Below are 13488 nucleotides of genomic sequence, written 5' to 3' on the forward strand. Positions count from 1 at the left end.
GCCCAAAGCACTGTTTTCTACCATATCTCCTGGACACTTTTGTAGGACTTCTGTTTCTCGACGGGAAGGGCCGGGACGGGACGGGAAGGGAAGGGAAGGGAAGGGAAAAAAGAAGTGTTTGGTATAAGAAAAGAGAAGATAAAATTGCAATATCTTTAGCTTTTTATAGCTGATGTACATAATGAAATGGAAGTGTCATGCAAGTGTATTTTTAAGGCTCCAGTTGTACAAAAGTCTCATTATAATATTGTATTTCTGCTGTAGGATACTGCTGAGTACCAAAGAGAGATTTTGACCTAAGTCCTTTTTATCCAAATAGTTGAAGTAGATGTGCTTTTTCTGCAGCAAGATTTATTTAAACCCTTTTGTGCTGTGTTTTCCTTTTGTTCTGTTTTCAGTGTCATGTTGCTTCTCAGGTCCCTGCAGATTCTTCCTTTGTTCTTTTGAGTGGACAACATGTGCAGTTTGTTCCCTGTGGCTGCTGGAAAATATAATTTAGATGTGACCTGTGCATACTTTATCTGCTTTTAAGTTAGGTAGTTAAGGGGAAGGAGCTGCTATATTCTCAATCTAGCTAGTTCTGTTTTTCAGCCCTTCATATGCACTGGAAAAACAATGTGCACAGATGCTACAAGTGTTAGCTGGTAGCTCTGTACCCTTTGTGTGTTAGTCCTGGTGAAAAACACTGCAGTCTCAGCAGACTTTTTTGCCAGAGCTGTGAATCCCAGAAAGAGTGTAGTGAGTGTGCTAGAGGTGGTAATCCTATTCCCCAGATACATTCCGCCATATCTCTTTTATCCATAGCAAACTCCTTTGAGTTAGTTAAAGTGAGTAAGACTGGCAAACAAAAATGAAATCTCTTAAAAAGGTGAAAGGCTTCTGTTGGATGAGTTGAATTGGGCTATGAAGGCTAAGACTCGTATTGGAAAGGAAGGAGAATGATATGGCTTGAAGCGTAGAAAAGGAAGAGGGAGGAAACTGTGCCCTAGCATTCTGTTTTTGTGCTTCAGCTGCCCCATTTACTTCTACAGAATTCCTCATATGAAATATTTGTGTTGATTTATACCCAATAAAGCCATTTTGCTTATCTTAGTGACAAAAAGTATTGTAATTACTAACACTAGTTTTATTACATTACATTAAAAAATGAATATTTGTTAAAAATCTTTCTACTATGCTTGCATTATATTCTGTTCATTTTTATTCATTTCTCTGGTTGTTTCCCAGGACGTATCAAGTAGGTAATTCAAGATTTCCTATTTGGCCAGAATGGAATGAAGCTGACATCAATGCAGAAAAATGGGATGCAGGAAAAGTTGGAAAAGAGAAAGAAAAATCTGGAAAAAGTCCTATTTCAGTAAGTTAAGTGTGACACAAATGCATTTTTTGTACCGTGTTGGTGTTTGTACCTCTTTAATTTCCCAATAATGCAAAATAATTGTCATTGATAATTATATCAATTTCCAACTATATTTTTTCATTAAATTAAACAGTTCCCTACTGAATTAAATGCATAAACTAAATACATTGTGCATTGTTTCATTGTTGCATCTGTTAACATAAGTGTGTGCTATTAGCACATTAATAATTTAAAAAACCCCAAACCCCCAGATCTATTTTATAACATAATTAAAACTGGGGATCTGGGAAGAAGCCAAACTGTCCAAACAGGCTGGAGCAATCTCTTTGCAGTTTCTGGGGGCAAAAAAAGCTTGATGTATCCATTTTTGTAATGTTTTTATGGGGAAAAACTGCAAGTTGATCTCTTTTCTTCTGCATGCCTCAGTTTGTGGACATGTGAAACACTGTCTGCAGTTCTGGAGTGCAGAGAACAGTTTGAGGTGATGGATAAAGTAAAGCACCTACCGCATGCAGGAAATAAATCCTCAGTCTTTCCAACTTTGGAACCATGTTTGAGTCTCATCTAGATTTTTAATTCTCCTTCAAACTGATTTTGTTTCCTTTGTGTACTTTAAATAGTTTGTTGCAGATTGGTATGTTGAAGGAACTTACTCAATGAAGCAAGCAAGGAAAAATGTGGGAAATGCTGTTTGGGGGATTTTGGTTTGGGTTTATATATATATATATATATATATATATATATATATATATTTATGGTTTTGAGATATATTTTCTTTCACCTTTCTTTAATCAGTGAGTACTTAAAACATCATAGTTTTTCCACCCCAGAAACTCTTCAGTTGGTCTGTAGAAGATCAATAGTACATAGTATGGGCTATGAAACACACAGAAAAGGATAATATGCCTGAAACTTCTTTAAAAATCCAGACACAAGTAGAATGCACTAGCCACGTAAATAATTAGTTTCTCAGTCAATACAAGGAGTATAAGAGCCTCATTCTACACAGTGCTATTAATTAAACAGGTATTGTATATCCTGATGCCTTCTGTTTATACAGAGAATAAGTATCACTTTGGAAATGGAAATTTGAACAGTATATGAGGCCCTTCCTTCAACGGGCTAATCCTTGATGCTGTATAACTATAGCTCTGTTTGATTTCTATTGCAGTTTTATATGCTTGGAGTCTGCTTTGTTGGTATGTAAATATTGCTTTAAGAATTTAATTTCAGTCTTAAATTAAAAACAAAACCAAAAACAAACAAACAAAAAAAAAAAACTTGAGAAATAGTGAGTTAGAAAAGTACTTAGAAATAACTTGGTAGAAAGGTGTCTGTTAAAACCTTACACAGGTTTTGGGGAGATTTTTCTCAATGGTGGGAAAGAGGGGAAACATTTCATATAGACCAGGTTAGATAGTGCAGACCACATAGCTGTCTCTGAACAACATAATCAGCTTTTTTGCTGAATTCTCAGTTTGAACTTCGCACTGTTTTAGTTCAGAGTTATAGTAACTATTAGTACCTTTTTATGTTATTCTTACCCTTAAGTGAATTATCATGTGAATAATGAATTATTTTAAATATTGTGAAAGATACAACAGTATAATTAGTTTTAAAAGTGTTCCTTTTCTGTTTATGTGTTTTTTACATAGCATGTCTTTGATGATCCTGAAGGAAAAATAAAATTGCCAACATCCTTAAAAGTGCATTCGTGGAAACGGCCACAAGAGTTTTTAACAAATAAGGTAAGTAACAAGCGAGATCATAGTGGAAAAAAATGCTACGCAGCTACTACCTCACAAGTAAGTAGAGGAAATTATTTCAACAGGTCGAAGTATTTGTATAGTTTTAAATTCACATGGTCATGCATAGTAATCCTGACCAGGAAACTGTTGTGCTCCCAGGAGATGGTGATCTGTACAGTGGTTAACCTGAATGGGCCCTGGCCTCTGCTGCACTGTGCCATAAGCACAGCATGGTCTGCATTGGGCTGTAGGACTAGCTCAATCAGCACATTGCAACAGAGGAGCTGGCAGGCAGCTCCCTCTTGTTACTGGCCACCTGCATGTCCTTGCCTTTATCTAAAAGGGCAAGAAGTTCTAAGGCGAACATCCTTTCTGTTTGACTGTAGAAGTGATGAACAGAGCTTGTAAGAAAGTCCTATAACAGCTAAAATGCTATAATAGGTCAATAAAACCAAAATGGGGTAACCCATTCTACAGGGGGGGTCTGCACAGTGTGCTGTGGATGGAGAAGAGGCCTGTTTGCTGCTGCACACCTTCTCATCATAGAATCATAGAATGGCTTGGGTTGGGAGGGACTTTAAAATCATCTTAATCACCTCCTTTATAGTGTTAACTCTAATAAATAGGTTAAATGAAACTTTACAGAGTCTGAGTGCACCAGCACCTCCTGGTGCAAGACATCATGGTAGCGTACCCTTCCAACTCTGCTCTGCTTTTTTTCCCTCCATGTTCATTTAGAAGACACCTGGTGAGAGAGATGTCCTCCTGTTTTTCTTCATGTTTCTGTTTTCTCACTTTTAAAAATCAGTGTTATGGCAAATCAAGTTCCCTTTGTTCCAGCTAAGGCATCTTGAGCAGACATATGAAGTAAATATCTGTCCTGAAACTATGGACTAGCTTTACCAGAAATACAGTACTTTTTCTCACTCTCCCACCTTAAATATTGCATTTCTCCAGTATGCATTCAGAACATGTCCACATCTTTGACAGTACTTGTCTGGAAGGTAAACATAACATTTTAAAATTGTGCAAAGCTCTTCTTCACTTTCTTTTTAAAATGAATTGCAAAGTAAATAAGCAGCCTACCATTTTAAAGGTTGGAGTGTTCTTCAGTGCTGTTGCTAATCTTAAGTTTTAAACTTTTTTTTTCCTTAGATTAAATGCTGAAGTTTTTAACAGTGTGACCACCATTAAAACTTTTTTTTTTTTTTAGTCTTGTCAGTTTTCCTTTTGTCAGCTTGTCAGTTTTATTTCTTATTAGCTAAACACTAAGCAGCTCCAAGATTCATTTTTAATGGAAGAATGGGAGGAGAACTCAGGGGAGTAATTGACAAGACCAAAAGATTGGATGAGAAATTCTGCCAACATACATAAACTGAGTAGAGGGATCTGAAAGATGAGGGCAGGAGAGCTGGCAGCCCAGAAAGCCATGGAAATATGTATCTGTATTAAAAATAGCTTTTAGACTATCTTTAGAGCACTGTGAAGAAAGAAATTACTTTCTTTAAGACCTGATTAAAACTTTGGTGCTTGTTGTTTTAGTACAACATATTTTAGATCAAGTAGTTATGATTACTAGGAATATTGTAAATTATTCAATATTAATGCTAATCTCAGTTGATGAAATACTATTAAGATGATATATGTTACTGCCTAATCTATAAGTAACTAGAAATAGAGTAAATAAAGCTATTTTGTGTGTTAAGGAAAGAAGCTGTAACCACTAAGTGATGAGAGACACAGAGATACTTAGTTTGATAAATTACAATCCTATTACTTCTAAACTGCTTACAAAAAGAAAGTGGACTCTGTATGCAATGATAGTCATCAAAATTATGTAATGTAGTTAATCGTAGAATCATAGAATGGCTCGGGATGGAAGGGACCTTAGAGGTCATCTAACTCTACTCCCCCTTCCATAGGCAGGGGTGCTGCCCACTAGATCAGATTGGCCAAGGCCCCATCCAACATGGCCTTGAACACCTCCAGGGATGGGGCATGCACAGCTTCTCTGGGCAACCTCTGCCAGTGCCTCACTACCATTACAATGAAGAATTTCCTCTGTCTAAAGGTTTAATAGAGTCAGTGTTCATACTGACTGATGCTTAAATTTTTACTGGTGTTACCAAGACTGAATTCAGACATGAATATCATTGCTTAAAAAATATCTGCATTTATATTATGTAATTATAACTCATGAAAGCACGTGTTACTATTAGGAGAAAAAATAACTAAGTTTTGGTAAAGTGGTCCTCTGTCTAATGTTTTAGACATCCAGTTTTGATGAGCCAGTCAGCTTGCTACAGAAGAAGCAGAAAACTCAGTCATTATCCCCCCCCACCCCACCAACATGCCAACATGCACACAAAAAAGGGGGTGTGGGGGGGGAAGGGGGGGGGGGGGGGCAGAAAGAAATGTATTATTGTCTGTTGGGTTAAAGGACTGAAACAACCAATTGGGGGTAAAAGTCCATCTCTAAACAAGGAAAAATAAGGGACAACATAGGACAATTCCTTTTAACAACAGCAAATCCTTGAATTGGTTTAGCCATCTTGTTCTAACCCTCACTCTTTTAAACTGAAGTTCTTCTTGCACACTGCTTTTAGGTAGATTATCCTAAAGATAACTGTGACCACATAATGAATGATGACTATGGAAACCTGATATATTTTAATTTCCTGCCTTAATTGCTCACAACAATGTCATACGTGGAAACACATAAATATCTTGTGATTAATAAATGACAACAATTTATTTAGTTATTTAGTGTTAAGTATACAAAATATATGAAGTATAAAATTTTTTCATTAACCATTTTCTTTATAATGTCTTGACAGTAGAGAAAAGAGAAAGTAAATAAAGATCAATAAAGTATGTTTGCAAAGTAAATCATTTTTAAGTTGATAACTTGGGTCTTTGTGAATTATCTTTACAACCTCTTGTAGAGAGTCTTTGCAGTTAAAGAGCTGGGAGCATAGATGGTCTTTCAGGTTGCTGTTTTATAGAACTAAAGTATATTTCAAAAATATATTGCATTTTGTATATTTAAAATATATTGGGAAATTATTTGTAATAGCTTTTGATATAATTGACTTGAAAATAATTATGTTGCAGTTTCTGTATGATAATGTATTTGAAATCATTCTGTTAAACATAAATGCAAGCTTTTCTTATGGAGTTCCTTTATCATAGAATATAAGACCAGAAAAGGCTAATAAATTATGTAATCTAGGCTATTGCATGTCACATGGAATTCATCCTTGTATTGCTCTAATCAACTAATTAATTTAGTTAGACTAAAATATTTCCATTCTCAAATTGCTAAACTATTGTGTGTCACAGGCACTGAGAGTAATAGATAAAGTGGCAGAGGAAATTGAGTTCTGATACTAGGCCAAATGCATGCAGTAAGGGAATCAGAAAAGAAAGATGCCAGACACCTGTCAGCCTGGCCAGAGGGAAAATCCTTTTCGAACTTTGATCTAATTAATTTGAGACTGCACCTATGAAGAAAAGCAATCTTAGGCAAATTTGTTTTCTATTCTTTGATGGTACTTTATTGCCCCTTGCAGTATCAAAGCTGGACAAACTCTTAGCATTCAGTAAGATGTTAAAAAAACAAGCAAACCATACTTCTAAAAGATCCTTTGAACCCTGGTGGAAGGCCAAGGAAATCACAAGATATGAAACAATGTTATAATCGCTATTTAAGTGCAGAACTGCTAATAGTATGAAAAATTTGAGGAAATTTCTATTTATATACTTATGTATTTATTTCATTTGGTATTTTTTAAATCTTCTAGTAAGAATAATGATTCCTTTGAATTCCGAATGTCTGTATTTTGACACTTAAGAAATACCAAGTCAGGTAAAAGATTTGTAAACCGACAATCTTGAGTTTGCAAATACCGAACAAATGCTTGCAAAACATCTAGTTTTTGTATGTCACTACCGTTAAATACTACTGTTCATCTCAGCTTTTTCCTGGTAATTTATCTATGGACTTTTAACTGATTTACTTTCTCCTAGATTCCTGTGGTGGTCAAAAATGAAAACTCATGTGATCTTTTTTTAGCAAATGAGCATTTATTTTGTAGTGAGGTAGGTAGAAATGTGTGAATGTCTGTTTCTTTATTTATTTCTTCTTCTCATCTCTTTTAAATCTTTGCTGTCCCCAGAACCACCAATTTCTTTTAGTTCAAGTTTGGTGTAGTAAAAAGTTATCCTTATTCTTATTCATATAAACCATTGTAATAAAGTCTGGTAATGCTTCTAAAACTGTAGCATACATCTATAATCTGTATGTTAGAAAAGCACACGCTCTAAAGCATTATTAGTTAAAACTTGTATTTCACATGTTAAAAATTTGTTATAATTTGAAAACACATATACCCATTTTTATTTGGTAAATGATGAATAGCATAATTTCTATAATGTTTTTACCTATTTTCATAAAGTTTTGTGTTATTGTAGATAGACTTAATTTTAAGTAAAATTGTGCTGGTGATTTCTATTTTTATTTATTTATTTATTTATTCATGAACCATAGCTTTTATGTCACTTCTTCCCTTAAAACAGGAGCTATTTTATTCTTTCACCATTGTAATATAACTTGATTTTATTTTATTAGAATATGTGAGTAATTTTTTTTTTTTACATATTTCTGCTTCTTTTCAGATGATGAGATGGATTATAAGTGAAATTTGTGCAATCTGGAGGATGTATAATGGAAAGGACTTAACTAATGGAACATCCATGGTATTTTGGAAACCATGGGAACATATTTATGCCTTATGTAAAGCTACTAAGGGACACATGCCTCTATACAATAGCTATGGCAAATACATAGTGAAACTTTATTGGATGGTGAGTATTTACCTTCAGCAATCTAAACTTTTGTGCAGCTAACATGGCAAATTTTAATGGTTAGGAAAAGTATTTATAATTACTGAAAAGACATTAAAAAAATGTGTTGGCAAATTGCTGATGTATATTAATGAAAATTCCTTGTACAGTGCATGTGATTTTTATGCAACACAGAACCTAATATAACACAGTTGTCACTTGATAAGACAAAATTATTTTTACAGGTTAAGTAGAATAGCTGCAGTTTGATTAATCTCTGGAAAAAAAAAAAAAAAAAAAAAAAAGATTAAAATGATATGACTACTGTTTCAGTGCTTCTTAGATGTTATATGAATACTTGTTTTAAAGCTATCTATCATGTAAATCAATATGCAGTAGAATTGGATTCTTGGGAGAACATAGAAAGAACTCTTTCATGCATGTTCCATTTCCAGCCCACAAACTCCGTTTTTTTTTTTGTTTGTTTGTTTGTTTTCCCTTCCACCATAGGGGTGCTGGAGAAAGATCACTGTGGATGATACTATGCCTTTCAATGAAGAAGATAATTTGTTACTACCAGCTACAACCTGTCAAGTTGAACTTTGGCCAATGTTGCTGTCCAAAGCTATCATTAAGCTGGCAAATACTAGGTATGTTTAGTCAGCTCACTTGCAGTTTATTTTGTGAAGTCACATGGAATTTGAAAAAATAAATGTTTTAGTATATGTGGAAAATGTATTTTACTAAAAGTTTTATAATGAGAAATATACACTTTTACCAATGCTGACACAGTAAATCAGTAAAACAAGGGCCTCTGTGGATAAGGAAGGAAGAGTTTTCCTTTTTAAACGTGTTTGTGCATTCATGCACCTAAAACTTTGGGGAAAAAAAAAAAAAAAAAGTTACCTCCCTATCAGCTTTATTTCTTTGCCATTATTCCAAAAGGCTTCACATGTGGTTTTCTGCCAAATGGCAATATCCAAGACATTTTAACAAAGTGGTGCTTCAGATGGTATGGACGATTAATATATTGCATATTTATAAGAAATACAGTAGAAAAAAAATAAAATGCTTTTGATACATCCAGCTACTAGTTAACTTTAGAATTAAAATAAGTTTCTAGAAAATGCCTTTACAAATTGGAAGAGAACACAATATAATGGAGTCTGATCCAAGAGGACTGAAGATGGTAATCTTTAGTGTCCTTGATGGTTGTTCTATTGGGACTGTCACATACTTTCAAAGTGAAAGAGATAAAGGACTGCAGAGATAGAATATTTGCCCCCCTCCGGGTCAGGCAAAAGGGGATCCTGTTTTCAAAGACAGGAAAGAAAATCCCATTCCCCCAGCTGAAGAGGAGCAGCAATGCATTCTAATGGGCTTTTTTGCTCCAGATCACCTTTAAAAGAAAATAGACTCACAGTGGAAACAGAATGTAGAAGAGGAAAGAGGCACACAAGGTCATTTCCTGTCATAAGACAGGAAAATATGCTTTGGAAAAATAAAGGTGTTTAAAAGTACTTCAGTGTAATTTAAAATTCTTAAAATTATACTCTACTTAATTCAAAATGATCCTTATAATTTTGACTAGAATAAAGAGGGAAAGCAGTGGAGTGATGTTTTTCATCATGAAGTACCATATAAATTACAGTCTTTATTTTTTGTGCATTTTTATGAAGAGTATATTTAGAGGGCCAGGTCTTGTGTATTATACCTTATGTTTAAGATTTATCAGACCCCTAAGTGTTATAGGAGTTCAATTACTTACAGTGTGTACTAGGTTTTTTCTTTTCTTTGCTAGGTATTTCTTTTGATTAGGTATATTTTTAATACATTAATGTTATATATTCTTTCAAATGACAAAATGTACAAATTCAAATATGAGATATAAGAGCTTTTATTTTAAAAGGTAACAAAAGTAAATATTATAGATATGAATATATGATATAATTATATATATATATAAAGCTTGCAGAATGTTTTGCAGCATTTATTAGAAAAGCAACATATTATTTAGAGATGCTTGACCTAAAAGAAATAAAGCTTTTAAAATGCAGTATGGAAAATAGAGTATTATAAGCTACTTCTGACACTTTTGCTTTTAGTGCTGCTGTTGTGGGCTGTATGGTGATCCACTTGCAAAAAAGTGACCTGGAAATTGGCCCATGGTACAACCAATTGGCAATTAGGGCCACAGGTTCCTATGAGATGAACGATGACCACCAGGTGTTTAAATGATTAAACTTCAGAAAATAATTCAAATACTTAGCTGGATAGTCAAGCCTTCCTGTTCTGGTTATATCAACAGTCGCTTTTGTCAGAAGAGTGATCTAAAGTACTTCCACGTTGACCAGGGAATTGCCTATAGCTGCCTGTAAACTCTGTTTGCAGGAGAGTGTTTGAAATCCAACATTTCTCCAGAGCACAAGAATGACCAGGTGCTGGCACTTTTAGCCTTGGTCCTTTCAGGATCTTCTTACAGAATTCTTTCCAGAGAGTAGGAAACTATATCCGTGTGAGAGAGTTGACTGTGGTACACTGGAAATACAGCCAACTGTTAATAATAATCTGGGAGTCAGAGCAGCTGTTCAGGAAAGAGAAGTTCTAGATTCAAATTCATGGGTGGAATTTCAAACCCACATCTCTAACCCTGCAAAAAGAGACTCTACTGCATACAAGTATACATAGTATGCTTGCTAACCATACTGCAACTGCTTTTGTACAAGTGGGAACTCTAATATGATGGGCATGATGCCAAGGCACAGTAGCAAACTTGAATTTTTAGACTAGTAGTCAGCTATGGATTGGAAAACTAAAATTGCCATTAAAAACTTATTTTTCAGCACTCTTATTTTCTGTTTGGGCCTTGAGCTGCTTCTATAGAAAGCAATGTAGACTACAGAATTTGGTGAGCTGGTTATGTTATATTTGTGTGTAATAGTTGTTTTTGTCTTACAGTATGCATGAAAATGGAAAAAGAGAGCTCGAGGACGTTACAGTTCTACATGCACTGACTGGATGGATACCAGAAGTTATTCCTCTCCAGTAAGTTCTTCTGTTAAACATTTTGCATAATGTTAAATATTTACTTCTATAAAGCATAATGTAAAATAAATCTGAGTCATGCAAGTCCTTCAGCATCAGTTTTCGTGAATTTTCGGTTTTAATTCTAGGACTTCGAAATTTCAAATTTAATTCGAATTTAATTCGAATTAAATTCTAGAATTCGAAATTCTAAATTCTTCAATTTTAATTCTAGAATTCAAAATTTCGGTTTTAACTCTAGAACTTGCCTTCAAGAAAAGCAATTTTTTTGTGTGTTTTTATTTGTAGGTCATGCAGTTGATTGTAAAGCTATTTATCACATTAAACTGCTGATGATTGTTCTTCAAATTAATTTATTTTGATTTAATATTGAACCCTGTCATGAAATCAGAGCTAGAGAAGTCTGTTCTAGAATGCAGATATAAAATGTGGGGCAGTATTACTAATAACTTTTATGTATATTAGTATCATTAGTATTATTATATTAGAATGTACTATAGAAAACATATTACATGAATTTGGAAGTAATCAGCTTCAGCTGGTGAAGTGTTTTTCATATTTTAAATTGGAACAGTTGTTATGCTTTTATTCCCCAAAATAAAATTCCAACCTATAATATTTTTTCTTGTTTCCTATGTGTTAAGTCCATTCCATTGTTTTTTTTTTTTTTTTTTTGTATAATTATTTTATTGTAAAAAGAAAGTTTCATGCAATTGGCTTGCATTAAACTTACTCATGGCCATGAATATTAATTCAGTTTTAGATTATTTCAGGAATCATTGACTTTCTGTGAAGAAACAGCGCAGCAGGAACTGTCAAGTCCTATGAAAACTCTGTTGTAGCTGGTGGAATCAGGGGCAGAGGCATAGAACTCCTGGTGTTGAAACAGCTAGGGAAATCCTTTTTGAAACTACCTTCAAGAAGAGGTTTTTAATGTACAGTGCTAGAATCGATTAATTATACGGGGTAGTTGCAAAGTGGTCGACAAATTTTCCTGCCACAGCTTTTATCTATAAAAAAGCTCGAGGAAAGAATGACTTAATTGTTTGCTTTTCTCTTTCTTTATGGATCTGTCTCTTAACAAACCATGTTACTTGCTTGGTTGTTTGCTTGTTTTCTCTTGACTACTTCAGAAAGTCAAGCAAGTGTGTTTTATTTACTAAAATAACCCAGTCATTTTTCCAGAGAGTTGGACTGTCAGTTGTATTATAGTGTTGTTTAATTGAGTATCACGCATTCTTATTTTATCGCAAATACCATTATCATTGATATGTACATGTGTTTGTTTTTTAAGGCCTGGATACTTGAACAAAGTCTGGGACTTTTTGAAAGAGATTTTGCCAGAATTCAAGTTGACAAATGAGGAAACTTCAGGACTTGATAATCCTCGGACATATACAAAATGTAAAGAGACCAAAGTGTCAGAGTTAAAAAATGAAGTTTCATCTGTGAATAAACAGCCAGATAAACCTGAGAAAGCAGAGAAATTTGGCAAAGGTCTGTAGTTGTAGGTAGTGTTATCTTTGTAGCATTAGTAAAGTTAGCATAAAGTCTGCCTTCGAATTCATCTATCTTTGTTATACCTCAGGCAAGTCTGCAGGTTTCTTGCTTCACTGAATATTTAACTGTGGACCTCGTTAGAAGCAGTATTAGACACTTCTTTCATGAAAACCAGGCTTCATTTTCTGGCAGCAAGTTCTTCAGCTCTGTTAGTCATTCCTCTGAAGAGTGGTTCCATGCAGAGGGATAACAATTAGAGAGTTTAGTTTGCCCAAAGGCAACTGGGTCAGCTCTGTTCTGACCATTCAGAAAGTGTACAATTCATAACAGATGTTACCAAGAGTGATTACCTCTAGAGTGTACTGACATGTACGTAATATAATGTCTGTCTGCATTTTTATTTGCTGTAACTTTTCTGTTTATGCTACTAAGTATTAATTTTCTTCAAGAACTGCTAATCTTATTTACATTTAAATGAAGAAACCTAGGCTTAGAAACATATTTGTTAAAAAATGCATTCCTCAACTTTGAAGCTCAAATAATAATTCCAATGTCAAAAGTATTATAGAAATATTTGAAGAGACTTAGCTCAGGGACTCACAGGCACTCTTTCTATCATCTTATGTCTTGCCCACCAATGTAGAAGATATTTCAGAATTAGGAATGGGCATGCACGAGGGCACAGCCACTGGGAACAACACTGATACTCATCCAACAGGGTGCTGTAATTTATTCCCCCAAAATGGTGTAAACTTAATCCGGCCTAAGCTTAAGGAATTGTTAGTAACTGAAACAACTAAGAATCAGGGAAGCACAGTACTATAGTGAAGCTCTATAATCTTCCAACTCTGAGGCTCCAAGTTGTGTTCTGAAGCTCCATTAAAATTTTGGGATTTTTTTTAAATTATAAATGTATTTTTCTGTAATCTAAGAGAGAAGGTTCTGGCTCTGGAAGATGTTTTTACGCCTTGTGATTGTATAAGTGATTCT

The 13488-nt window shown here is 34.3% G+C and overlaps 1 protein-coding gene across 2 annotated transcripts in view; it reads left to right on the forward strand.

The window, feature by feature from the left end:
• Window positions 1–13488, forward strand: part of ADGB (androglobin) — a 113816-nt gene that overhangs the window by 15043 nt on the left and 85285 nt on the right. Inside the window, exons 3-9 of one of the 2 annotated variants that reach the window (XM_035321928.1) lie at window positions 1229–1357; window positions 3016–3108; window positions 7138–7209; window positions 7786–7974; window positions 8464–8603; window positions 10912–10998; window positions 12293–12495. In XM_035321928.1, the coding sequence (XP_035177819.1) occupies window positions 1229–1357; window positions 3016–3108; window positions 7138–7209; window positions 7786–7974; window positions 8464–8603; window positions 10912–10998; window positions 12293–12495 (913 nt within the window). Of the gene's footprint in view, window positions 1–1228; window positions 1358–3015; window positions 3109–7137; window positions 7210–7785; window positions 7975–8463; window positions 8604–10240; window positions 10392–10911; window positions 10999–12292; window positions 12496–13488 lie in introns of those variants that run through there. The other variant, XM_035321929.1, reaches the window with a different exon arrangement.

The sequence above is a fragment of the Oxyura jamaicensis genome, chromosome 3 (assembly GCF_011077185.1).
Source record: "Oxyura jamaicensis isolate SHBP4307 breed ruddy duck chromosome 3, BPBGC_Ojam_1.0, whole genome shotgun sequence".
Taxonomy (NCBI): domain Eukaryota; kingdom Metazoa; phylum Chordata; class Aves; order Anseriformes; family Anatidae; genus Oxyura; species Oxyura jamaicensis.